Source organism: Humulus lupulus, chromosome 2 (genome assembly GCF_963169125.1).
Source record: "Humulus lupulus chromosome 2, drHumLupu1.1, whole genome shotgun sequence".
NCBI classification, from domain to species: Eukaryota; Viridiplantae; Streptophyta; class Magnoliopsida; order Rosales; family Cannabaceae; genus Humulus; species Humulus lupulus.
The window spans coordinates 65,724,318-65,752,273 of NC_084794.1; the positions used below are offsets into that span (position 1 = coordinate 65,724,318).

At 39.5% G+C, this 27,956-nt stretch overlaps 2 protein-coding genes, 1 non-coding gene and 1 pseudogene across 3 annotated transcripts; 2 read left to right on the forward strand and 2 right to left on the reverse strand.

The window, feature by feature from the left end:
* The first annotated feature begins 6,797 nt into the window (after nucleotides 1-6,797).
* TRNAA-UGC (transfer RNA alanine (anticodon UGC)) lies at nucleotides 6,798-6,870 on the forward strand. Its single transcript has one exon. It is a non-coding gene; the product is annotated as a tRNA-Ala (tRNA).
* A 141-nt stretch (nucleotides 6,871-7,011) lies between these two features.
* On the reverse strand, nucleotides 7,012-10,048 carry LOC133817961 (pectinesterase 31). The gene is made up of 6 exons (XM_062250620.1): nucleotides 9,515-10,048; nucleotides 9,327-9,431; nucleotides 9,021-9,098; nucleotides 8,649-8,836; nucleotides 7,737-7,910; nucleotides 7,012-7,406 (listed from the first exon to the last, which is right to left on the reverse strand). The coding sequence occupies exons 1-6, from the start codon at nucleotides 9,761-9,763 to the stop codon at nucleotides 7,244-7,246; spliced, it is 957 nt and encodes a 318-aa protein (XP_062106604.1). The 5' UTR covers nucleotides 9,764-10,048; the 3' UTR covers nucleotides 7,012-7,243.
* Nucleotides 10,049-13,110: 3,062 nt separating this feature from the next.
* Nucleotides 13,111-15,092, forward strand: LOC133817962 (uncharacterized protein At5g39570). Its single transcript, XM_062250621.1, has 2 exons — nucleotides 13,111-14,169; nucleotides 14,622-15,092. The coding sequence occupies exons 1-2, from the start codon at nucleotides 13,177-13,179 to the stop codon at nucleotides 14,799-14,801; spliced, it is 1,173 nt and encodes a 390-aa protein (XP_062106605.1). The 5' UTR covers nucleotides 13,111-13,176; the 3' UTR covers nucleotides 14,802-15,092.
* A 147-nt stretch (nucleotides 15,093-15,239) lies between these two features.
* On the reverse strand, nucleotides 15,240-21,913 carry LOC133814358 (pentatricopeptide repeat-containing protein At5g15300-like; annotated as a pseudogene).
* Nucleotides 21,914-27,956: the final 6,043 nt, after the last annotated feature.

Genomic DNA, 27,956 nt, shown 5'->3' on the forward strand with positions numbered 1-27,956 from the left:
AGCTAGGATAGGCTGAGCATCAAGGATCCTAAGTTAGACTTGAAGATTTGTCAAGGGATTAGCAAGAACACATCAACTTTTGAGGTAAGTTTTTAGAGTTTTCAGTTTTGGGTTTGGCTGGTTTAAGTTGTTTAATTAAGCTGAATGATGGGAACTTTAGGGGAATTTCTGGGCAAGCTTTGAGGAGAGCAAGCTAAGGAGGTCTAGGAATTGAATCAAGGTCGAAATTGCATCAACGGTATGAATTCTAAGCCTTTAACTTTGATGTTTGACTGAATTTCTGGGTTTAGGGTTAATCATGGTAAATTTTGTGATTTGGGATGAATGTGCTTGGGTTTTGAGGATTTGGGACGCTTGGGATGAGTGGAGAGTGTTTTATAAGCTTGATTTTGAGTTTGGTAAGGATTTGGGGAAGTTTGGGTTGAGATTAGCTCAAAGAAATCGCAGAAAAAGAAAATGAGGGTTTCCTGCTTGCAACTAGCGCTACAGCGCTAGTCTTTGGGCACTGTAGCGCTAGGCCCTATTTCTGGGGTGGTGCAGTTCTGCTTGTAGCGCTATAGCGCCCTCTTTTGAGCGCTGTAGCGCTACCCTGTTCCCAGAAAGGGGTTTTTGGGTTATTTTGAAGGGATTTTGACCTAGGGTTCGGGGTTCGATTCCACCATCTTGTTTTGTGGATCTAGAACTTCCCGGGGGGCTCGGGATTGGTCCCGAGGCTAGGTTTTCGGACTTGAGGTTCGGTGATGACTTTGACCTATGGCTGTGTTTAGGTGTGCGCTAAGGCTCGAGTGGGATCGTGCTCAAGGAGTCAAGTGATGAAAGTTATCAAATTGACAGGTAAGAAAACTATAGCACCCGTAGGATAGGGCATGGGCCCATAGTGTGATTGTAGGGCACGACCCTATATTGCATTACATGTTAGGGTGTAGACTTAATTGAATTGATATCAGGGCACGGTCCTATATTGCATTACATGTTAGGGTGCAGACTTAATTGAATTGATATCAGGGCACGACCCTATATTGCATTACATGTTAGGGTGCAGACTTAATTGAATTGATATATGTTTGAATGTTATTTAAGTTATGCTATTTGTGATTATAGTAAGAATGAATGGCAAAGGAGCCGGGCACGACAACGGAGCCGGGAACGGCAAAAGAGCCGAAACGGCAAGGAGCCGAGAACGGCGAAAGGCCGAGAACGGCAGTGGGGTCGGAAGTAACACTTAGCACGTGAAGTGCTTGTAGACAGGGTGGGACCCCAATGGATACAGGGGATATCCTTATGGTGAGGACCGAGACCCCAGGCTTAGGTAATGCCTCTGGGATGGCATGGCCGTGTTTGTTTAGTTTGATGGAATACTCATTTATCTGTGGATAATCTGATATGTTAACTATATAATCCGCATATGTTATATACTGTATGAGTTTTCTTGCTGGGCTTCGGCTCACGGGTGCTCTGTGTCACAGGTAAGGGCAAAGATTGAGTCAACCAGCCATGAGTACGGAGAGCGTGAAGCGACGCGTACATGTTTGGCCTGCCTGACTGCTTTGGTTGGGGGCACAAATCGAGAAATGGCTGTAATAATCTATGATTTTAATAATTAATCAACTGTAAACTTATTTTAAGTTGTAAATAGTTTTCAAACCATATTTTGGGATCCCAAATGTTAAATACTAGAAGTTTTCAATGAAACAACGCATTTTTAAAGATTACAACCTTAACTTTTGCTTAGTCACACTTTTGTTTTAAAAACCTCGGTTAGCGAGTTCATTGCACAAAGTTTCTTTTAAAACCCACTTAGTAACGACTCTAAGGTAGTAGGGCGTTACAATCGTCCTTTCCGTGGCCAGGTATATGTTTTCCTTGGTATCCACTAAATTAGTGTACTCTGAATACTGGGGCTCGTAGCCCTTCTTAGAAGGCTCAGATCGGTTTTGTCCTTTCCCCGATCTCTTCCCCCGTGAGGGGTTTGCGCTTGCCTCTGTCCCCCTCATCTGGGACAGCTGGGCCTCGCCGGGAGCAGCACTGTACTCGACTGGTGCCATCTCGTACCCGGTCAATGTGGTGGACTAGGTCGGCGCGTACCCGGAAGACCTAGGACCATAGATTGTTGGGGCCCAACAGTCATTCTAGGAGTACCCGTCGATCCTGGTGCTATCGGGGGTGCTAGATACTGAGGGTTAGATATTGTATCCCGTACCTCAGAAAGGTTTGGGCACTTGGCTGGGGAGCCGGCTGCCATCCGAAGGCCTGGATTCGGGCCTCTTCCCAGTTGATAAAGCCTTGTGCCCTCCTTATGAATTCTTCGAAGGTGGCTTCCTTACTACACTGCATGTCGTCCCAGAGGGGGGACCCAACTCGGATCCCAGACTGTAGGGCCACCAAGCATTGTTCATCATCCACCTTGGTTTTCGAGGTTTCCTCCGTGAAGCGCTGGATGTAGGCCCTCAGAGTCTCCGTGGGGGAGTTGCTTAATGTTAGCGAGGGCACTGATCTGCATATCCATCCTCATGGCGGCCACAAACTGTTTGCGTTTTTGAACGCCGACTGTAGTCCGGACCAGGACTGGATGGATCCTGGCTTGAGCCTCTTCCACCATTCCTCTGCAGGTCCATCTAAAGTAATTGAAAAGCAGAGGCATTTTCCGTTGTCGCAGACGTGGGCTACAATCATTAACCGATTGTAGCCCGATAGATGGTCTCTAGGATCTGTGTTCTTGGTATAAGCGGGCAAATTCGAAATTTTGAACCCTTTGGGGAGCACCACATTCAGGATGTGTTTGGCGCAGGGTTCCTTTTCCTTTTCCTCAGAATCGGAACCTCCTCCCTTCTGCTTACGGACCAGGCGATCCGTGACCTTCTTTAATGTGGCCAGTCATTCCATGAACTGCCTGGCCATACCATCGTCCAGGGGGACCCTCTCGTTCCTCCTATCGTTGAGGTTGTTTCTCAGATCTCCCCCTCGGGGGGCAGATCTTTTCTTTGCAGGCCCGCTCCTTTCGAGCGTTCAGCCCGTCGCACATGTCTACTCAGGACGTGTTGTCCCCTGAACTAAGGGCGTCTAGCTCGTCAGCATGCTAGCGCCCTCGATGCTTTTTATTCACGGAGGTGCTGGGGTGGAAATGTTGTTCCCGTCCAGTCTGTCTAGGGACAGCTCGGGGCCGCGAATTGATTGGGTGATCCCGTCCTGGGATGGGACGCACCTTTTCTCTCCTAGAGAGTGGCCCTGGGTTGGCCCCTGTTTTCTGAATGGGAGGAGTTTTCCTCTGGGGGTTCGCTTTTCTCTCGAGGTCGGTCGCTTTGGCCTTCCCTTTTTCTTGAGCCGGGTTAGGTGGGTCGTGTTCGGGATCTTGTCTCGGAGGAGGGATCGACCTCGCATTTTCGGGCACATTGGCCCTAACCTGCAGGGCAGACGGTCGTGTCCCTGGAGGTGGAACAACTGGAGGGTCGGCCGCCAACCCTTGGGCATCAATGAAAGCTTGCAGGGCCAGGAGGGATTCTTGCATCTGGTGAGTGGCTTCTTTCTGTTTAGCTATCCTGGCCTCTTGGTCCAGGACTTGTCGCCTTAGTTTTGCACCTCTGGGTCCTCCTGGTCGAGGTCTACTTCTTCTGGGATCACCGGATCCTCAGCTTCATGATTATGGTATTCCCCTTCATTTCCCTCCTCTTCCTCATAGTAATCTTCCTCATAATCCATCCCGTCTTCATAGTTCTGTGATTTGTCAAGCTGGGGCATTTGATAAGGTGTATCCTCAGGTTGATTTTGAGGGAGAGGCTGATTGGGCAGTGGTTTTCCATTGCCTCGTTCTTGTTGAGCAGGGTCGAACGTTATATGTCTTGTGTTCACCATTGTTATAGATATCCGATATCTTTTTTCAAAAAGCTTTCCTCGGCTCTCAATGAAAGCACCAAAATGTTTACCGAGTTTTTCAGAAACTAGAATTATAAGAGATAAGAGAGCTTAGAAAGAGAAGAACGTAGATTATCACACAAGGAATTCTACATGGTTGAGGCGTTAAAGAGCCTTAGTCCACGAGTCGATTGTATTAGAGATTTTAGGAGCTTAAGTAATAAGATCTCTCTGAACTTGAGCAGAATGTATGCTTAAAAGAGAAGAATCGGATCCCCTTCCAAGTGCACTACTGTTCATATTTATAGGCAGTTGAGTGCGCTGGGTTTGGGCCAGACTAATCCGGGCCCAATAAGGGTATAAAAACTATTTGCTCACTGATGGAGGCTTAATACAAAGGATTTTAACAAATAAAACGCACTAATCAGGGCCCACTGGGCCGCCCTGAGCTTAATCACGCTATAAGACTGACAATAGTACACAGCTTTAGTCTGGTTCGCTTGGGCTTCAAAGGAGATCCAGGGGAGAGGATCTGTCAGAGTAGTGGCAGTACAATTCTGAACTAACGGCGTACACTCCGTATGTAACCTCTTCTGCAGGTTAGTTATGGGGACAAAACTCCGTGTTTCTCGGGGTGATGTCAGTATCGGGGACAACTTATCACACCCAACCTGGTCGCTTGGTCCGGGTCCATTTACTAACATCCCTCTTCATTTACCAGGATCCTAGTTCGTTTACCAGGATCCTGGTTCGTTTACCAGGATCCGGGTTCATCCATTGTTGTCTCGATCTATTTTTAGACTTGGAGGAAACGATATCTTCATCACATCTCGGGCGACACCGGACAAAGGGTTCGGGAACATGCAACATGCCAACTTCATGGTCTCGAATTCTATTCTGGGACACCATTTGGGCTTTACTGATATTTGGGCCGCCAAAGCTCACTCCTTCCTCGTCTATGGGGCCTGATCTGGGCCTTAATTCCCTTCAGGGTGGCCCATGGACTCAATATGCGGAGCCATGAATGTTGGGATGAAAATAGGGATAACAGATCTAATCATTTCGGCTTGTGCTGAACACATCAGTGCTGTTCTTGACTCTTAAGCCAATACCATACGACTCGTGCCAATTTCTAACTTATGGGTTAGAGCCATACACAAGTAAGCAAGATTTGCTAAGCATTTGATATGCAATCAATGTCCACATATACATCACTCAACATGCTTCATGAATAACCATGCATGTCACATATGGGGTGCAGTTTTCTTACCTCTGGATCGAGCGAGAAACAGTAAAAGAATGACCCTTGAGAATGATCGATTCCTTTGATTCCTTAGCGGTCACCTAGTCATAACCAAATATAACATCCATCAATGAAAATGAGCAATGAAAGGTTCATGATCTAAACCTCACTCCCGGGACCTTGAATAGTACCCAAACTATGAGTAGATTCGATCCCAAGCCTTAGGATTTGAAATCCCAAGCCAAAAACCCTAAAAAGTGCTCAAAATAGAAATTTGGAAAAGCAGGGTAGCGCTACAGCGCTGCCCCCCTAGCGCCCCAACGCTTCAAGCAGGGGAGTTTTGCCCTGGCTAGCGTTGTAGCGCTAGGACCAGGCAGAACTGCCCTGGTTTTTCCCTCCTTCGACTCTTCCATTTCCAACCTGAAAATCATACTCCCAAACCTCGTTCAAACTCCCAATTGAACCCAAATAACCACTCTACAAGTCCTAGGCATCATAACCCAATCAATCATAGCCAAAAACTCCCATCAATCCTCAATTATCCAACTCAAAAACCAATCTGAAAACCAAATGAAAACAGAGTATAAAACCTGAGTTTTAATGGATAGAAACTTACCTCAAGCTCAGTATAGAACCCTCTTCAATGGTGGAGCACAACCCTAGACTCTCAAGGTTCACTTCCCTAGCTTGGTTCCTTAAATTAAGCTCAAAAATCCAAAGAGAAAAGGAAGAGAAAAGACTATCGGGAGAAGGAGAAAAAGAAGCTCTGTTTTGCAAGGTTTCTAAAGACCTCAATGGTTAATATAATCCTTAAAGGTGAAAAGACAATATTGCCCCTAGGTCATTTAAAGTCCTTTAAAGGCTTCTAAGGGTAAAACCGTCATTTTCTGCCTATCTCGTTAATCTTAATTAACACTCTCCAATTCCTGTTATTCCCAATATTCTCAAATACTAATAAATCATATCCCATTACCCTTTTAATTCCCGGTAATATTCTAATCACCAAATTACCCCAAGACTCACCCCGAGCCCCGAAATCAACCCCGTTATGACCAAACCGCTAACTTGCATTAAAAGATTGTCTCAAGTCGAAAAGCTTGAACAAATTCACATTATAATGTGGCCTCATCAATAATCACCAACATGCATGCAAATATACAATTATGCCCTCAACGGGCCAAATTACCAAAATGCCCCTATCATGAAATGTAGACCAGCATGCATGTATTTAACATATAATAATATAATTCACATAAACATGCATATAATCATTTAATGGCATAATAAATCAATTATGACCCTCCCGGCTTACTAATCCAACCATTAAACCTCATTAGAGATTTTGGAGCATTACATATAATTATTTTTTTAACTTATACTCACATTATTCTAATATTTTTCCTTTTTCAAATTCTAAAAAATACATATAAATAATATACATTTTAAATATTTAAATAAAAAATTAAAACAAAAAAAATAGAAATTTATTTTTAAAATAAATTATGAAAACAAGATAAAATAAAATGATTGAAATTAACAACAACAAAAAAAAAAAGAAATACAAGAATGTCAAAACCAATATTGAGAAAAAGTGTTAATTTTTTTTTTAATAATAGGATGCCTATATATATTTTTGGGTATAAATATAATGATGTATATTTCATAACCCAAATAATTAATATGTTAAAATAAAGATAACCAAAAAGGGGATGTAGCTCAAATGGTAGAGCGCTCGCTTTGCATGCGAGAGGTACGGGGTTCGATCCCCCGCATCTCCATTCCACCTCTATGTTTCTCCAGGATTTTGATGCAGACTTAAACCCCATTTTCTTCATTCAGTACCTAGGTATTCTCTCTTATTAATTTACCTTTTTTTTTCCCTATAAATGAATTCTGCGATTTAATAACGACAGATGTAATAAACAAGCAACAATTATCAAGTAGTAAGACACCATTATTTCAAACATTAGCAGCATATCTATGTTCCAAGTGCTAAATATAAGTTCAAAGGGAGCTTTCATGTATAAAAGGGGCGCCAAAGTTAGAGAACATATTATCCACACTCTATAAAGGCAAGCTTTCAATAACCCCGGTTCTCTGATCATCTATCAGCTAGTGAAGTATCCAACGTGTCATCATTGGTTGAATCGTTTAAGCCGAAAATGGTATCCTCAATGCCATTCTTTGGGCAAGCCAAGGCCTTTCTGCGTTTGGATCAATGAAAGCGTGCATAAGGAACTGTCCCGCTTCCTCGTCCATCAGCTCTCTACACCATGTCACCCGCTTTGGGGGGCAACTACCAGGTCCAAAACACCTGCAGTTAACCGATTCAAGCTTATTTTTTTAATTGCAATTCAGCAAAGGCTCCTCTGTATATTAACTCTAATGAACAAGCAAAATGAGAAGGTTTTCAAGGCTGCAATTTGTTGACGGTCAATTTAGACAAATAGACCATCTAAAGTGACCAACAAAATCAATACAATTTCATAATGTACAAGTCATTTCAGATAAAGTTTGTCGAATAGAAAAACTGATTAATATGATGCAAATAGAATTGTCTTTTGTTCTCTTTTTTTGGCACCAACTCTTAGATCTCATAAAAAATTTCATCAGAACTTAGCAGATGCATGTTAAGAGAGTATACCTGTACTCATAAAAGCAAGCACTTCTTTCATTCTCTACTTTATTCCAGTTATGCCAGCCAACATGATTGATGCATCCATCCATATACGTGTAAGCAAAAACGACTCTTCCGAAAGGTCCCCATGGTCGTCCTAGATATGCATATGGAGTTCCTCCATTGCCAGTGATCACACATCTACATCAATCCCACACAGTTTGATCAGTAGAGAACACAAAAACCAGATAGCTGTTGCAGCAAAAGACTAAAAGAGAGAAAAAGAAGAAGAACATTTAAGAGTAAATCTGTCTGGAAGAGGTATGATACTGGTAATAAAGACGACATTAATTCAGAAAATCAGATGCACGAACTAATTTCAGAGAAAATATTGACTACCATAGTGCAACATGTGTTGTACAACATGTAGTTGAAATTTCAACGAAATGCTTGCTATGGCAACTAGTGTTGTGTTACATACCATAAGTTGGCCAAAAAAAAAAAAAACAGATATTACATAGAAGCTAACCAAGAGAAATGTATTTATAGAATGATTCCATAATTCCCAATTTATAAGTGGTCTGGACAGAGCCCAGAATAATAAATTGAACTCGGAATTCGTCAGAATATTTGAAGTTGGTTTGAATAAGGACAGTTGTTGGTAACTAAAATGATAGTTTTGATTCATAGTTTGAGTTCATGACTTATATCGTTTCACATACTAAGACCACTCCCACTATAATATTTCCAGTGGTTTGGCTTACTGTAGTCACTTGTTCTTTTCTTGAACTACCTTAACATTCATTTTCCACACGGTGAAAATCTAGATACACAAATCAAATTGTAATTACCCAAATAGCTTATAAGATTGAAATACTTGTTCCAATACCAAAGAACTTGATAAAATAAAGCAAAAAACATAAATGTCCAATAACACACCTCAAGAACACATAACCAGTTGCCTCTTGAGAGGACTTCCTACTCTGGGCAGTTATGAAGCCAGCTGCCTTGCAATGTATATGACAATGCTCCAAAAGGGCAGTGCTATTGCCAAATATGAAATCCACGCTTCCTTCAATATAACAATCTTTGAGATACTGCTTTCCATAATGCAAGTATAGAGTATCCTGCATTAAGTTATATACACATAAATCCTCTGGTTGCGTAAATTTTGATAACTTCTTACAAATCATCTCTCAAAGGGTTTTGTTATAGTTGTGCATAAAAGCAATTAATCAATGGATCCATGACTCGATGAGTATAATAAGATCAACCTAGCAAAACTCTTACTCCCAATGACAGTGGACATACCTGCCATCCAAGGAATCTGCAATTGTAGAAGGCACATCGGTCAGCTGTCACTCTGATCGCCACAGCTTGGCCTGAACCCTTTGAAACATAAAAAAAGGAAAAAAATGAACTTAGAAAGAAGAATATGGCATCCCTTTAAAAAAAACAAAATAAAGTATATCAGCCAAAAGAAACCAAAAGGTACAATTTTTTGTTTCTTCATTTTAGTACTCAAAACCTCAACTACCAGCAACGAGTTCTATATGGAAATGGGATCAAAGTACACAGATTCTAAATCAAAATTAAGAGAAGTGACAAAAACTTTACCTCAGGAGAAGAGTTCTCAAAAGTGACATTTTCGGCAATGAAGTCCTCCCCTTCAACAATAGTGCTCCCACACCCAAAAGTCCCAGTACCAATCACACGGGGCGCCTGCCAAAAGAAAAAAGATTAAAGCCCAAAACAACATAAACGTAACTAGAACCCAAGTGGGTAGAAGCCAAAATCAGATTTACTTGGTGGTGTTCGATTTTGGTGGCGGTATTATTCCAGGTGAGAACAGTGTCCTCCGGGCACAGACCGGCGAGGGTGATGAAGTTCTTGGTCTTGGGTACGTACACGGGCTGTCGATAAATTCCGGGTGACAGACGAATCACAGTTCGACGGGTGTTGCAGAGAGGAACAGAGTCAATTGCTTCCTGAACTGTACGGAAGTCACCGGAGCCGTCTTGTGCCACTCTTAAGATAACAGGGCCCGCCGCCATTAAAAATGAAGATGGGTCGGCGTGGAAGTGTGCTGGGTCTTTGTTTTTTCGATCTGCAAATGCAATGGCTGACGATGAGGTCGATTCGATTGCTGAGGGAAAACGCAGAGCTAAACCGCTAAAGCCCAAAGTAGTAGAATCTCTTTAATTTATTTTTTTTATTTTTTAGATTTAATATAAATTTTGTATGTTAATCCAAAAGTAGAATCTTGTTATTTGTTTCGCTGTCTTAAATTTACGCGGTACGAGGGAGATAATGTTACTGAGTCTGTGCATCTTCTATTCTTCTGCCATTCTTACCCCTTTTTTTTTTTTCGTTATTTATTTTAATTTCATCAATGATAAGTTTAACGTAACGACTTTTTTTCCTCTCAAATTATTAAAAAAATCATTTACTTTTTTTTTTTATTGCAAACACCTCTAGAAAAAGAGTTATGATTGTAACCCATTTTTTTACACAAATTGTGCATGCATTAATACATCAAAATTTACATAATTCAACGTAAAATATTATATATTTGAAAAAGTTCATATAAGAATCACTCTTACAAATATGAAAATGAAGTAAGGGATAGCAATGACATACATGACTAGTAAGAAAGAAAAATAACTACCTTTTTTAGTTTTTGGGTAGATAATTATGAAAATTTGGAATTCCAAAGTTTTTTTTTTTAAACAAAAGTTCTTAATATTTAAGAAAAAAAACTAAGAGTTTTAAGGTTCTAGGTTTTTTTCTTTAAAAAATAATAATTAGGAAATTTTTAAAAAATATAGCTTTTATACTATTAATGTACAAAATTATAGGAATTATATTTTTCTTAATTTGTATGAGAAAATTTATTAAACACAAAATTAATGTATGAGAAACATAATTAGTAGCTAACTAAAATATGAAAATACCACAATTTTTATCATAGTTATATTTTTTTTTTATTTTGAAGGTTATTTTATTTTTTCCTTCATTTTTTCAGTTATTTTTTCTTTCTTTTTTTCCTTACTTATTTTTTCTTCAATATTTTCCTTTTTCTTTTTTGTTTTCACCAATTTTTTCCTTTATCTTTTTTTCTTTCCATTTTTTCATTCTTCTTCCTTAATTTATATCTATTTTTTTATTTCATTTGTATTGTTTTGTTTTTTTTTTCATATTTTTTCAGTTTTCTTTATTTTTATTTTATTTTTTTCCTTATATTTTTTCTTCATTTTTTTATTTATTATTTTCTCCTCCCATTTTTTTTCTTTTTTCACATATATGAGCTTTTATTCTTTCTTTTTTTCTTCTTCCATTTTTTTTTTTCATTTTTTTCATTCATTTTTTTCTTTTCAGTTCTCAATTATTTTTCTTCTTCTTCTTTTCATTTTTATTCATTCATTTTTTTCCTTCATCATTTATTTTGTTTTGTTTTTTTCATATTTTTTTTACTTTTCTTTCGTAAGTTCTTTTTCCTTCCTTTTTCTTCTTTTTTTGTACTTATTCTTTTCTCATTCCATTTCTTTATTTTTTTCTTTTTTTTCACACATACTTTAACATTACATAATTATTTTACTATTTTTTTTATTTATTATCTTTTATTATTGTAATTTTTTTTTCAGCATTTTCCTTTTACTATAACCTTTATAGGAATACCAAATTTGGAAAGAAAACTAATAAAAATATGAAAACGTGAATGGGTAACAAGTTACCTTGATGAGAATATTCAAATCTAGAAAAAAAAAAATTAAATGAAGAAGATGGGAGAGAAGAGAAAGGGGATGGATTTGATTTTTTTTTTCTATCTTCAAATTTGTGGAAACTTGTTACCTTCCCATTATTTGTGTGTATATTTCAGGGGGTAACTAGTTACATTCACGTTTTTTGTGTATATATTTCTGGGGTAATTGGTTACCTTCACGTTATGATGTGTGTGTATAATTCTGGGTTATTTATGGTAACTGGTTACCTATGTTACTAAAGTCATAGTTACTTCTTTATTTTTTTAATGAAGTGTTCTTCCTCTTTTTCATTCAGATTTGATGTTTATTTTCATATTTAATATGAGTAACCCGTCACCCCTCTTACGGTAACTGGTTACCCCTCTTGTTGCAGAAGGTTACTCCTTTCAAAGTAGCTGATTTCTCCTTCTGGTACATGTTATTTAACCTAGCTCTAGGATTTTTTTTTACATAATTGTTAAAGATCAATTAAGTAACTAGTTACCTTACCCATGATTTGAAAAAAGAAACGTAAAATATAAAAATAAGGAAAAAATATTTATAACAAATAAAAAAAATAATAAACACAATTCATATAAAAAAAAAATTGCAAAACAACCAAAGAAAAATTTAATATAAAATTAGTTCTATAAAAATAATATAAAAAACAAATAAGCTGAAAAAATGATCAAATTACAAACATACCCTACCAAATTAATACTTGATTAAGAGTAAAACTATGACATAAACTAACTTTTATACATTATATATTTTAGTAAAATAAACCTATAAAAGTAAAAAATCTTAAAAAAAGGCATAGATTAATTTTTTTTTTTAAAAAAAAAGCCATAAATTAACTTTTAAAAAAAACATATTTTTGTACACTCTATTAAAAATCTCATATAAAATGTAATTTCTTCTAATAATTATGTAAGTGAATATAAGTTTATTAAATATTTCTTCATTTGATTTTTAACAGTATAATATATAATAGTAAAAAAATTAGAATAACCTTTTGTCAACACAAAAAAAAAAAGAGAAGAAAAACATGAAATAGGAGATGTTTTAGAATTCTCATAATTTTTAATTTTTTTTCCAAATTATTATTATATGCAACATGATTGAATACAAATTTAAGACTGCTGGACAAACTCTTCTACCTTCAAATTATACGTGTAGGCGTGTAATTTCTTAACAATATCAAAAGTTATAGAATAAAATAAAAAATGATTTTACTATTTATGTGAAATTTTGAAGAGATATTACCATTAAGAGTAAATATGAAACAAGAACAAAAGTGTAAAGTTAAAAATGAAAGAAAATAATTGGTTATTTCTCATTTCCAACAACATCCACACAATTATCTCCAACTTTTATGTCACTATATATTTTAAAATTCCCTAATAAGTCACCCAATTCAATTATATTTACTACTTAAAAAAGAAAAAGAAAAAGAAAAATCCTTCAAAAAAAAAAACATATGCCGACAATCACATCATGAGGTCGGTCCTGTGTAAGATTTTTATGATCAATTCATTCATAAATAAACCCGACCCGGAAATCCACAACCCGCTTTCGTTTTCATAATATCCAACCACATGTCTTCCGTAAACGACGTCGTTCGACATAGTCAAGCACCTGTTATAAGTACGTGTCCCTGCCTGATCCGACTTTATCTGTCTAATATTTTCCTCCAGACTTTTTTTATCGTTGGGATCGGAACAATGCCTTACTACAGAGACGAAGACGCCGTTGATGACTTCGACGAGTACGATCCGACGCCGTATGGTGGCGGATACGACATTCACCTCACCTATGGTCGTCCCATCCCTCCTTGCGAAGAGACATGTTACCCTCCTTTGACTGATGATTTTGACTACGATCGCCCCCAGTTCTCCTCCCGCAGTGAGCCCTCTGCTTACGCCGACGAGGCTCTTGACGTCGAGTACAGCAGCTACGCCCGCCACAAGCCCCGTCCTGGACCAGCCTATGGCTTCAACCCTGGTGGGGGCCACCCTCAGGGAGAGAGACCTGAGCCGGCTTATGGGTTTCAGCCTGAGGCACACTACGGATCGGAGAGGCCTGGATCTGAATACGGGTCTGGGCATGGCGGGAAGAGTGAGTATGACCAGCCGGAATACGGATCTGGGTACGGTCGAAAGCCCGAACCTGAATCGGAATATGGATCTGGGTATGGCAGAAAGCCGGAACCTGAATCTGAATATGGGTCTGGGTATGGAAGACAGCCGGAACCTGTATCGGAATACGGGTCTGGGTATGGCAGGCAGCCGGAACCCGTATCGGAATACGGGTCTGGGTATGGCAGACAGCCTGAACCCGTATCGGAATACGGGTCTGGGTATGTCAGACAGCCGGAACCCGTATCGGAATACGGATCTGGGTATGGCCGGAGACCTGAATCGGAGGAACCCAGTTCTGAATATGGATCAGGGTATGGTCGCAAGACGGAAAATGAGAGTTCCGGCTATGGAGCGTCTGAGTATGTGAAGCCCTCTTATGGGGATGAGTCACCAAAGAGGCCAAGCTATGGGAAGCCAAGTTACGAGAGCCAAGAAGGAGAAGGAGAATACGGGAGACCAAGTTATGGGCGGTCTGAGGAAGAGGGTTATCGTAAGCCTAGTTATGAGAGGCGTGATGATGATGAGGATCGTCCCAAGTACGGCTACGGCGAGGAGAGTCATGGTCGCAAGAAATATGTGAGATTAATCTTCTAACTTTTATGGTCATATATTCACATTCACTCTGATATCATATCTATGTCTAAGCTCACATTCCCAAGCCTTTGACCTTTTATGTATATGGTTACTGTGGAAGAGTTCAATTTTGCCTTTGTATATATTTGAAGGTCGTGTTATAGCTCTTTGTGGATTAAGAAGTGTTTTTTCTTACATATTCATTAGTCGAAATACCTGTTTATTAGTCAATGTAGAATTTTTGTTACACTCTTTTGGGCTAGAATCACTGTTTTGGATTCCTCTCTTTTTAACTTGTTAAGATGCCTTCTCTTTGCTTCAGTTACACTTAAACTCGACACTCCTTTGTTGTCAATTACTGATGTGGATATAAAAACATAGAATTTCAATTGGAATAAGCATTTTCGATGAATATATCGGTTTACATTTGACTGATCACGTATAAACTTTTGCAGGGGGGTGATGGCTCTGATGATGATGAAGAGAAGAGGCAGTCTCGCTATAAGCATGGTTCTGATGATGATGAAGAGAAGAAGCAGTCTCGCTATAAGCAAGGCTCTGATGATGAAGAAGAGAATAAGCACCCTCGCTATAAGCACCACCACCACCACCACAAGAGCTACGACGACGAGTGATCTGGATGCTTGTCGTTCATTGAACTGGAGTCACGCCATATATAGCTACTAAATAAAGGGTTGTGGCGTGTCTTTCGTGTTTTTGAGTATCCTAAAACTCTTGAAAACTATGCTCATAGAATGTTCTGCGTGTTTGTGTTTATGCTTTTAATAATACACCAGTGTTGGCTTGTCTTATTACATGCATTTCTCGTGGTTGTTATGGCCATTTAGCTTGTCTCACCATTTGGCCATCATCAAGAACTCTGGCATTGGTTTGCTATTTTAGAATGAATGCCTTTATATGTCTTATTTTTCTCTCCGAAAGGTGACAAGACTAGAAACGATGTTACAAGAGAATTCAGGTTTATTGTAGTCAAAATATCATTCTCGGGTGTTCCCTACACTTCTCGCATAACAAGATGGATAGACTATGGTTTGCAAGTCCCACATATATAACCAGTAAAATTATTTGATTAACTCGACTGAAAAGATTAAAAATCCTAAAGGCCCTGTAGTAGCTCCACTGTATAAATACCAAAAGTATATATATAATTGATAGTAATCCTTACCCTCTCGTGAAACTGTGAAACTGTGGTTAGGACTTTGGAGTATACACTATTAACCATCATATTTTGCTACATCTCTTTGCTTACAGCAGCAGCATAAATATCGTGTAGAAGAATTTGATATTCTCTCCATCTGGTAGGAACCCTCGAAGTCGCTTCACAAATCTTTACCCCACATCCACATTTCCATAAACTTTACAAGCAGCAAGCAATGCTTCCCAATTGCTTGCATTGTCATAATGTTGTTACTATTTGTCTATACGCTTCATCCAATCTGATTTGCCTAACATATCCACCACAATAATGCCCAATGCGTGGTGCAATTCCATGGTTCTTTTGCATGCTCTCGAATAGCTTATACCCTTCATCTACCAATCCCTTTTGCGCATAAGCAACTAAAAGGGATAAGAACGTGAACCAATCAGGCGAAATGCCAGAATTAAGCATGTGTCCAAATAGATGAAATGCTTCATCTACATTGTTGTGATTGACACAGGCTGAGATCATTGAGTTTCAAGTAACCAAGCTTTTACACTTCATGTCATGGAAAACTTGCCATGCTCGGTTTACCATCCACACTTGGAATATAAATCGATCAATGCATTACGAAGCGAAACCATACATCCGAACCCTGTCTCGTCTATGTATTGATGGATTACTATCCCAGTTTTCAAGTCTCTCAAGTTTGTACAGGCCACAACTACACTCAGCATGGTGACCTCGTCGGGCATCATGCTTAAATCCATCATCTCCGAAAACAAATCAAGAGCTTCCCTCGAACGCTTTGCTCGGGAATACCCTGAAATCATAGCTGCCCAAGAAACTACATCTCTACCAGGTATTTGATCAAACACATGTCGTGAAGAGTCTAATTCCCATGTTCTCACATGAGCAACTACCAAACCCGACCACGAAATAACATCAACCATCGACATCTCTCCAAATACTTGTCTGGCTGCACTGGATTCCCCTCTAGCCGCGTACAAATGAATCAACGCATTATACATAAACAACTGCGAGCAAAATCCCAAATTCAACACAACCCCGTGAATGTCATCAGACGCCATTAGTGAAAGGCAAATTCATTTTCATCTTTGACTGGGCTTTCAGGAAGAATGTGAGAGTATACTCATCTGGGTTGAGGCAATTCAGTCTCATCTGGTTGAACAAATATACAGAATGGAAGAATGGGAAGGCCATAAGCTTTTGGAGTAACCCCGAATAAGAGTGTTGTAGAAGAAAGTGTTTGGTTTGGGCATTTGGGAAAATAGACGTTAAGCATAAAGCAAGTCGTCGGAGGGTGATACCACGCCGCGAAACGAAATATCTTACCGAGTAGAGCTGTAAATGTGGGCTGGCCCGGCCCACATTTTCGTGCCTCCAATAAATTCGGGTCGGACCCGGCCCATATTCAATTCGTGCCAGGCCGGGCCAGCCCATTTTTGAAAGAGTAGGCCCAGCACGGCCTATGGGCCCGGCCCATGTCGTGCCGTGTCGGGCCGGCCCACTTTCTTTATTCGGGCCCACTTTTTTTTTGCTAAAAAATGTGTGGATGGAGAATTGAACCCTCCACCTCCTCTTTAACCATCAATGGACTTACCACCAAACCAAATACATTTCTTTGTTTAAATTATAATTTTAGATATTTTTATATACTTTTTAACAATATTTTACACAAAATTATATCAAAGATAATTATTAGAATTTTAATACCTACTAATAAATGCTAAAAATTTAACTAACAAATCTTAAAATAAATTAATATAATTATAAAAATATAAACATTGAGAAAAATAAGACATATATTATCATTTTAATTTATTAATTATTGACAAATAAAAATTTATTATGATTATTAATATCAAAATATCGAGTTTTTTATCGTGTCGTGCTTTCGGGCTAGTTTGTTCGTGCTTTCGTGTCGTGCCTTCGGGCTTGTCGTGCCGTGCCTGGCCCAAGCCCATATTTTTTCGTGCCGTGTCGTGCTCGGGCCTCCCGGGCTAGTGCCAGTTTCGTGCCGTGCTCAAAAGCCCGGCCCGTATTTACAGCTCTATTACCGAGCACAATGGGTTGCCGGTTGAGATTAGCTAGGATTGCACACGCATATTTGCTTAAGGTCTCTCATGGAGACACTGGACTCGGCCATGGAACCAAAGCAGCCAATAAACTATGTCGTGGGTTTGGCGGGAGCGCCATGTCAACAGTGTGGTCAGAGGTTACCATTCAACCTTTTTAACTGTTTTTCATACTTCAAAATTTTGGGCTCATTTAACATGCCCATGTATTGAATGGCTGATGAGTAATTTCACCTGCTTATTTTTGTATGGAATTTTTACCCAACTCATTACAATATTATTTTATATTACTATATTAATACTTATAATACTAATTTTATTTTTATATACAATTCTTAACCATTTTTAGATTTTAATTAATAAAATTATTTTTTATTTCTGATTTTTATTTTATATTTTTTAAATATAATTTATTGTAAAGCGTGAAATATGGGATTTGTAATCAAAACTTCTCATTTTAATAACCTTTTCACATTCTACTTTATTTCTAAAAACTAAAACATATATGCCAAAAAAAAATTTTGTAGTCTATGCAAGCCTCTCTCTATTCCATCTATTCCAAACAAAAATCTCAAACTCCCAGTGGTTTCAACTAGGAGCGCCAGTGATACACTCTCCACAGAGTCGCTGGAGGAGGAGGATGATATGGAGGTTGTGTCAGAATCTGAGGAGAGCGATGAGACGTTATTTTGTCTAGGCTGCCCCCCCCCCCCCCCCCCCAGCATTATGACCTGCTTGTTGGTCTTCTCTAGGTGGGGGGCTTCTGCCTCCACCTCTCTCCCCGTTCCTCCGACCAGCATTCCCTCTGCCTGAGTCAGCCTCATTGTAGCTGTGGCCGTCTCTGAACCTTGACTGGCTATGGTGGGACCGACTGTTTCCTTTGTTGCCTCCTTGGGCTGGAACTTCCCGAGCGTTAGGGGGAGGCCTACGTTGGTCGGTGGGTCCCCGTGCATTGTCATGCTGTGGAGGGCCCCTGACTGCAGAGCCTGTCTCTGAGTTCCTTTTGTTGGTAGAAGGACGCTGCCCCCTGCTCGGTGGGTGCAGCTCTTCACCCCCTGGGCGTCTAGGGCTGCGGGGCTGTTACCTGGCCCTATTTTGCCTTGGGCGCGGGGGATTGCCTCGACCAGCCTGGGACGGAGGTTGCATCTCAGGGTGTAGAGTCCAAAGAACTCTACTTAGCAAGTTAGATAGTAGTATAATAGTAATAGTAGTATTATTGTTATGACTGTGGATTTTTGGTTCATACCGGGATTTATTTGGATACTCATAGTAACACTTGTAGATTTTCTAAGTTTAACCTATAGTTTAAGAATATTAATTTTAACCTAAGGTTTGATTAATATGACTGATATTAAGGGTAATATTTATTATATTATAAGGTTTAGATAAGACCCAATAAGATAATAGCACATGTCATGTGTATGTTTAATGACAATTAAGTATTTTTGAGGAATAAGTTTATTAAGAGTAAAATTTGAATATCCTAGGGTCAGTCAACAGCTTTGAAAACGTTAGAGGGCTTAGTCAAGGCTGTTTACTCAATTCAAATTAAGCTAAAAATGTGTAATTTCTTGTTTAAATATTCAGCGTATGCCGATATATCGCAGCTATAGGGGGTGATATATCGCAGCACGGGGATACGAAAAACACGAAACGTCGCACGATTGCCTCGGGCATACTGGCCCAGGTGATATATCGCCTCCTTCAGGGCATTTTGAAACTTTTTGAAAATGTTCTGCGTTCAAACCTTTAACCTCTTGATAAGTCCAACATCTTTCTGAACGAGTCTTCAGCCTCTACTGAACGATAATTCAAATATTTTTCATTTAAAAAGCCATTATTTTTATTCAAGTTAAATGAAGATCTTTTCATCCTTAAACTCTATAAATAGGACCTAGTACCCAGCCATTTATTCATTCATCAAACTAAGTTCAGAGGCTGCAAGTTGCTAGGTTATTGTGAGAGTGTAAACACTTGGGTTGGGGATTTTAAGCTTGATCATTATAAGCTTACCAAACACTTGGGAAGTAAGGTTTATAGCTCATTTTGGTTCAAGGTATAGATCGGTCATATAAGTCTTCAAGGTATTCCAAAACTCTAGTCCATTTCTGTATTGTTTTCCTTAAAATTCTTATAGTCTTCTACTCAGCCCCTAACTTTATTCTTTATTCTTGGTTAGGAAATCTAAAATCTTGCACATAAGGTTTTTGGTATGTATATTCTTAATGGTATAGTTCTTCCATTCTTTTCATCTCATTCTCTTTAGTATACTCACCCTGTTATAAATGGTTTTTAGGAGTGTTCCAAGGTCCCAAACCTGTTCTCATATCCCGGTAATTTTGGTAAGGAAAATAGGATAGGAATTATGTGTTATATGATTTATGTTATCTTATGATTATGTGTTATGTAATATGCTACAATATGTGGAATTGTAGACTTGGGCATATGACCCGTACAACTAACAAGCCCCAAATAAATTATGGGCATATGACTTGCTTAGCTAGCAAGCCCCACTAATTTAATGGGCATATGACATGTTTAGTTTATGGGATCCCAAGTAATAATGGCCATTATAGTTTGTATGTGACATATGTGTTATGATATGTTTTATGTTACATTATGAAATTTATGTATATGGGTTATGTGTTAGGTTTTCCTTGCTAGGCATTAGGCTCACTCCTTTATGTTTATTTGTGCAGGAAAATAGCTTTGGTGGTGGGAAAGGTTCTTGGAGGCTTTGGGGATGTGTATTGGGGCAGAATGGATTCAAAGAGTTGAGAGTTTCGATTCGAGGATGAAGTCTTTACTTACGGTTTTATGTGTATTTTTCCGCACTTTGTTATGTAATCCTTTTTTAAGTACAATTATGTTATGTTTTGATTTTAAAACAATGGGATCCCATATCCTACTTTAAATTTTATGTAAGTTTAACATTTACTTTTTTTAAGTTTTTAATAAAGTTATGATCTTTTCACTTGTAAGTTCTATTAAGGATTAGGGTCTATGTATAGTTTTCATTAATGGTCCAAAGTCTAGAGTAGTTGGGTCATTACAGTTGGTATCAGAGAAACGGTTCCTTCGCATGAAGTTCTCCTCAATACCCACACTCAAAGCTCCGAATCTAACCGCCAAGTAAGTATTTAAGTTATAGTTACTTTGCTTATGTGCATAGCTAACGATTTTTAATATTTATGTTTTCAGTTAAGTATGAACGGAGCATTAACTTATGAGGATATCCGAGCCATTAAGACTTTAAAGAGAATAAGAGAACCAAGAAACACCATAGGAACACTAGAGAGAATCACTCGGAGATTGCTTTTGTTCCACCGAGAGATAGGTCACCTTCAAGAATCTAAGCAAATCATGATGAGAGCAACGGAGCAATATGTTTTAATAATTAGACTATTTAGAGATTTCCATCCCGTAATTGAAGCCTTAGAGGAAATATGGGAAACAATGGATGATGAGGATGAACTACCAGCAGCAATGCGATATTACTTCCTCCTAATTAGGTTCACTTCAAAATCCGAATTTCTGTTTACCAATGAGCAAAAACATAGGATTTTCACAAACCTTCCTAGAGGACATTTTGATGCACATGACAATGAGGATTATGAAGAGCTATATGATGATATGTTAGATGAAGGGTCGGATGTAGAAGATCCTGATTTTTAGAATAGTAGTTTTCATTGTTTGTTTTATTTATTTCTTTATTTTATGGTTGTAATAAGTGAAAAACTATTTTTTCCAAATGAATATCATGTTATTTTATTATCATGTATGAGTTTGATTTTATCTTCGCAATCATAATAAATAATAAATAAAATGAATAATGACTAAGTTCGGTGAGGGTGGATACAAATCAATGAACCAAGTTTCCTTATTGAGAGTTAGGGGGCCATAGTAGTGGGAACGATTTTACTGATCCCAGCCCTCCCTCAATATGGTTAACTTTGGAACAAAGATGAGTTTCGAGCTTGAGAATTAAGTCATATAGGATGATTAGAAACAGACTTAGAAAATAAAGATGACTTGTTTTTCTAAGTATAGAAACCCACTCTAAATAATAAAGAAGACTTATAAAATTTTCATAAGAAGTCATAATCAATAGGTCTGAGATATGTTTGTTTTAGAATAAGTTTTTGCCTTAGAGCCTATTAGGTAAAGTTCCAACATGTTTCTTTCAACTGTTAGAAATCTGCTACGATGTCGCTCTGAAGATCTGCACGCACCAACGGAAATGCCTCCAACGCTGTTCCAGTGAGCAATGAAGTCCCTCCAGTACGCAGAAGGAGAGTGCGTGCTACTACCAGCCGCAATGCGCCGACACCGCCAGCTGACAACACTGCAGAAATCGCCAGACTGTGACAACAAGTCGAGGAACTTTTGCAGCAGCAGCGACAACAGGCTCAGCCCCAGACTTAGCCTCCGCCTCCACCGCAGCTGCAGCAACAGCAAATGGCCTCAACACCCCAACAAGTTGGTCCATATGGGGGATGGTCAGTGGCGAACTACGCGCCGTATCTGGTACAGCACATGGAGCCAGTGTATGAGAGGTTTCGCAAACAGCACGCTCCAAACTTCGAAGGGAATACATACCCCTTTGAGGTAGAAGAGTGGCTAAGGAATGTGGAGCCAATTCTTACGCACATGAATCTCAGTAATGCGGACCGCATATCCTGCGTCTCGTCATTGCTCAAGAAGGATGCCAGGATATGGTGGGACTTGGTCCAGCAATCGTAAGATGTTGCCACCATGACATGGACTCGATTTGTGGAACTCTTCCACAAGAAGTACAAAATTCGGCTGTACTCGCTACGAGAGTTGAGGAGTTCGCCAACTTGAAGCAGGGTACTTTATCAGTGGCAGAGTATGCTCATCAATTCGACCGCTTAGCTAAATTCGCATCTGAGATGGTTCCAACCGATTTTCTGAGGGTGAACAAATTTTTTAGAGGACTTCGACCGAAGATCGAGATGGGGGTTAAGATGGCAAACCTGGGGAATACTACATATGCCGACATTCTTGAGACGGCAATAGAAGTAGAGAGGTTGCAGGCTAATGTAAGTAAAGAGGAAGCCAGTAAGCCTGAACCTAGACAACAGAGTCAACTTCAGACCAGTCGGAACAACAACCATAATGGCAACAATTAGTCAGGCAACAATAGTAACGGTCAGAAGAGAAGGCATCCTGACAACAAGCAATCTGACAGCGATAAGAGGGCACAGACAAATAATGGGGGAAATAGGCCGGGTTACGTGGAATACCCGCCATGTGCTAAGTGTTAGAAGAAGCATCCTGGAGAATGTCGCGCAAACACCAAGGAATGCTTTAACTGTGGTCAGGAAGGGCATCGGAAAAGAGATTGTCCTCAGCGAAAGCCATATGGGAAGAAAGAAGACAAGATGGTTCCTGCTAGGGTTTTTACCTTAACCCAAGGAGAGACTGATGCTAGCAATAAGGTGGTCACAGGTCACGTTTCTATCCTCAATAACATATGCTATGTATTATTTGATTCGGGAGCCACTCATTCGTATATCTCGTTAGGAATGATAGAAAAACTAGACAAACCTTGTGAAAGATTTAGAACTAGGTTTGTAACTGAGTTGCCTTCGGGCAAAGTAGTTCTATCATCACAGATAGTACGAGGCGTACCGATCAAGATTGAGGACATAGAACTAGAAGGAGACCTGATAGAACTAGTAATCAAGTACTTCGACGTAATACTAGGCATGGACTGGCTAGCACGGCATGGCGCAACCATCGACTGTAAACGCAAGAAGGTGATGTTTGAGACCCCTGACGGCCAAAGACTATGCTTCATGGGACAAGCTTCAGGATTACGCACCCCGCTAGTATCATCTCTCAAAGATCAGAGAATGATGGAGAAAGGATGTCAAGCGTTCTTAGCCAGCATCACCAATGTGGAAAGGGAGACACCACTTAAGGTTGGAGATGTCCGTGTTATACGAGAATTTCCAGAGGTATTTCCTGATGACTTGCCAGGATTGCCGCCAACTCGGGAAATAGACTTCACGATAGAATTAGTACCGGGCACCGAGCCTATCTCTAAAGCACCATACCGGATGGCACCTACGGAACTCAAGGAGTTAAATACGCAGCTACAAGAACTCCTAGACTTGGGTTTTATTAGGCCAAGCCATTCGCCATGGGGAGCTCCGGTACTATTCGTGAAGAAGAAGGACGGAAGTATGCGGATGTGTATAGACTATCGCGAGCTGAACAAGGTAACGATTAAGAACAAGTACCCGCTACCTTGGATCGACGATTTGTTTGATCAACTTCGAGGCGTGACTGTATTTTCAAAGATTGATTTACGGTCTGGGTATCATCAGCTCAAGGTAAAGGGAGAAGATATTCCTTAGACAGCCTTTAGGACTCGTTATGGACATTACGAGTTCTTGGTTATGTCCTTTGGTCTTACCAACGCACCAGCCACATTTATGGACTTGATGAATAGGGTCTTCAAAGACTACTTAGATAAATTCGTCGTTGTTTTCATCGACGACATTTTAGTATACTCCAAGGATGAAGTAGAGCACGAGAAACATTTGAAGTTGATCTTGACGCGATTGAAGGAGCATCAACTCTACGCCATGTTCAAGAAATGCGAATTTTGGCTTTCGCAAGTGGCGTTCCTCGGGCACATTATATCGAAAGACGGAGTTGCAGTAGACCCATCAAAGGTAGAGGCCGTGAAGGAATGGCCTAGACCAAAGAACGCATCTAAAGTAAGAAGCTTCCTAGGGTTAGCAGGTTATTATAGGAAGTTTGTAGAGGGCTTTTCAAAGATAGCCACTCCACTCGCCAACCTGACCCAGAAACAACAAAGATTTAACTGGAATGATAAGTGTGAAGAAAGCTTCCAGTTACTTAAGGATAAGATTTGCGCAGCACCAATACTCTGTGTACCGACACCCAACGATAAGTTCGTAGTCTACTGCGATGCATCAAAGCAAGGATTGGGTTGCGTGCTGATGCAAAATGACAAGGTGATAGCCTATGCCTCACGACAATTGAAGGAGTACGAGCAACGCTATCCAACTCACGATATGGAGTTGGCAGCGGTGGTCTTTGCATTAAAAATCTGGCGCCATTATCTTTACGGAGAACAGTGCGAGATTTATACGGACCACAAGAGTTTAAAGTACTTCTTTACTCAAAAGGAGCTCAACATGAGGCAGCGCAAGTGGTTGGAGTTAGTAAAGGATTACGACTGCGAAATCCTATACCACCCGGGGAAGGTGAACGTAGTTGCCGATGCACTTAGTAGGAAAAGTTATGGAAATTTAGCAGCTTTAGCCGGAATAGAAAAGCCACTACATCAGGAGCTGATCAGTGCCGGAATAAAAGTAGTTGTAGGCAAGCTGGCTAACTTGTCTATCCAGTCAAATCTACTAGAAGACATACGGATTGGTAAGAGACATGATGACACACTAGCAGCACATATGGATGCAGTCAGAGAAGGCAAGGCCACATATTTCTCAATATCTAGTCAAGGATTATTGAGATATAAGGATCGGGTATGCGTGCCGAATGATCAAAGTATTAAGAAAACGATTCTAGAAGAAGCACACAGTACCCCGTACTCAGTTCATCCAGGGTCTACCAAGATGACTCAGGACATCAAGGCAATCTATTGGTGGCCATGGATGAAGAAGGACATAGCAGAGTTTGTGTCCAAGTGTCTTATATGCCAGCAAGTGAAAGCAGAGCATCAACGGCCTGCGGGCTTATTGCAACCGCTTAGCGTACCAGAATGGAAGTGGGACGATATAGCCATGGACTTCGTGACGGGTCTGCCAAAGACGAATAAGCAGCATGATTCCGCTTGGATAGTAATAGATATACTAACCAAGTCGGCTCATTTCCTGCCTGTTAAGACTTCATACACGGCAGACCAATATGCAGACATCTATATCCAAGAGATAGTACGGTTGCATGGAATCCCCAAGACGATAGTGTCGGATAGAGGATCGGTGTTTACATCGAGATTTTGGCGAAGTTTACAGCAAGCTATGGGTACTACGTTAAGTCTTAGTATAGCTTTTCATCCTCAGACAGACGGGCAGTCTGAGCGTACGATTCTGATTTTAGAAGTTATGCTACGCGCATGTGTACTTGATTTCGGAGGATCATGGAATAAGTACTTGCCTCTAATAGAGTTCTCCTACAACAATAGCTACCAATCAACGATTGGGATGGCACCTTATGAGTTGCTATATGGAAGAAGGTGCTGATCACCGTTGTACTGGGACGAGGTAGGAGAAAGGCAGCTTCTAGGTCTCGAAGCTGTTAGACAAGCTCAAGAAGCAGTAGCGCTTATTAGACAGCGTATGCTTGCTGCTCAAAGCTGTCAGAAAAGCTATGCGAATGCCAGGCGACGCGATGTGGAATTCAAAGTCGGAGATCAAGTCTTCTTGAAATATCTCCTATGAAAGGTGTAAAGCGGTTTGGGAAAAAGGGCAAGCTTAGTCCCTGGTTTATAGGTCCTTTTGAGATATTGGACAAAGTGGGTGCAGTTGCGTATAGACTAGCCCTACCGCTAGGACTAGTAGATAGTCACAACAAGTTCCACATCTCGATGCTACGTAAATATGTGTCAGACCCATCTCACGTCCTCAAGTACGATACGATAGCACTCCAGAAAGACTTGAGTTACGAGGAACGACCGATTAGCATCCTAGATAGGGGGATGAAGTAGTTACGGTCCAAGAGATTTCCTATAGTCAAAGTCCTATGGAGTAATAGTTTTGAGCGACAGGCAACGTGGGAGTTGGAAGAGGACATGCAAGGCCGGTATCTGGAGTTATTTGGTAAGTAAATTTCGAGGACGAAATTCTTTTGAGTAGGGGAGAATTGTAGAGTCCAAAGAACTTTACTTAGCAAGTTAGATATTAGTATAATAATAATAGTAGTATTATTGTTATGACTGTGGATTTTTGGTTCAGACCGGGAATTATTTGGACACTCATAGTAACACTTGTAGATTTTCTAAGTTTAACCTATAGTTTAAGAATATTAATTTTAACCTAAGGTTTGATTAATATGACTGATATTGAGGGTAATATTTATTATATTATAAGGTTTAGATAAGACCCAATAAGATAATAGCGCATGTCATGTGTATGTTTAATGACAATTAAGTATTTTTGAGGAATAAGTTTATTAAGAGTAAAATTTGAATATCCTAGGGTCAGTCAACAGCTTTGAAAACGTTAGAGGGCTTAGTCAAGGCTGTTTACTCAATTCAAATTAAGCTAAAAATGTGTAATTTCGTGTTTAAATATTCAGCATATGCCGATATATCGCAGCTATAGGGGGCGATATATCACAGCACGGGGATACGAAAAACACGAAACGTCGCACGATTGCCTCGGGCATACTGGCCCAGGCGATATATCGCCTACAGGGGGCGATATATCGCCTCCTTCAGGGCATTTTGAAACTTTTTGAAAATGTTCTCCATTCAAACCTTTAACCTCTTAATAAGTCCAGCATCTTTCTGAACGAGTCTTCAGCCTCTACTGAACGATAATTCAAATATTTTTCATTTAAAAAGCCATTATTTTTATTTAAGTTAAATGAAGTTCTTTTCATCCTTAAACTCTATAAATAGGACCTAGTACCCAGCCATTTATTCATTCATCAAACTAAGTTCAGAGGTTGCAAGTTGCTAGGTTATTGTGAGAGTGTAAACACTTGGGTTGGGGATTTTAAGCCTGAACATTATAAGCTTACCAAACACTTGGGAAGTAAGGTTTATAGCTCATTTCGGTTCAAGGTATAGATCGACCATATAAGTCTTCAAGGTATTCCAAAACTCTAGTCCATTTCTGTATTGTTTTCCTTAAAATTCTTATAGTCTTCTACTCAGCCCCTAACTTTATTCTTTATTCTTGGTTAGGAAATCTAAAATCTTGCACATAAGGTTTTTGGTAAGTATATTCTTAATGGTATAGTTCTTCCATTCTTTTCATCTCATTCTCTTTAGTATACTCACCCTGTTATAAATGGTTTTGAGGAATGTTCCAAGGTCCCAAACTTGTTCTCATATCCCGGTAATTTTGGTAAGGAAAATAGGATAGGAATTATGTGTTATATGATTTATGTTATCTTATGATTATGTGTTATGTAATATGCTACAATATGTGTAATTGTAGACTTGGGCATATGACCCGTACAACTAACAAGCCCCAAATAAATTATGGGCATATGACTTGCTTAGCTAGCAAGCCCCACTAATTTAATGGGCATATGACTTGTTTAGTTTATGGGACCCCAAGTAATAATGGCCATTATAGTATGTATGTGACATATGTGTTATGATATGTTTTATGTTACATTATGAAATTTATGTATATGGGTTATGTGTTAGGTTTTCCTTGATGGGCATTAGGCTCACTCTTTTATGTTTATATGTGCAGGAAAATAGCTTTGGTGGCGGGAAAGGTTCTTAGAGGCTTTGGGGATGTGTATTGGGGCAGAATGGATTCAAAGAGCCGAGAGTT

Bases quoted from the DNA above. Each gene is read 5' to 3' on its own strand.
- LOC133817961 (XM_062250620.1), bottom strand. From the start codon at position 9,763: ATGGCGGCGGGCCCTGTTATCTTAAGAGTGGCACAAGACGGCTCCGGT. The intron at 9,432-9,514 runs GTAAATCTGATT...TTCTTTTGGCAG, and splicing joins CCAAAATCGAACACCACCAA to GCGCCCCGTGTGATTGGTAC. The intron at 7,911-8,648 runs GTGTGTTATTGG...GGATTGATGTAG, and splicing joins ACTGGTTATGTGTTCTTGAG to ATGTGTGATCACTGGCAATG.
- LOC133817962 (XM_062250621.1), top strand. From the start codon at position 13,177: ATGCCTTACTACAGAGACGAAGACGCCGTTGATGACTTCGACGAGTAC. The intron at 14,170-14,621 runs GTGAGATTAATC...AAACTTTTGCAG, and splicing joins GTCATGGTCGCAAGAAATAT to GGGGGTGATGGCTCTGATGA.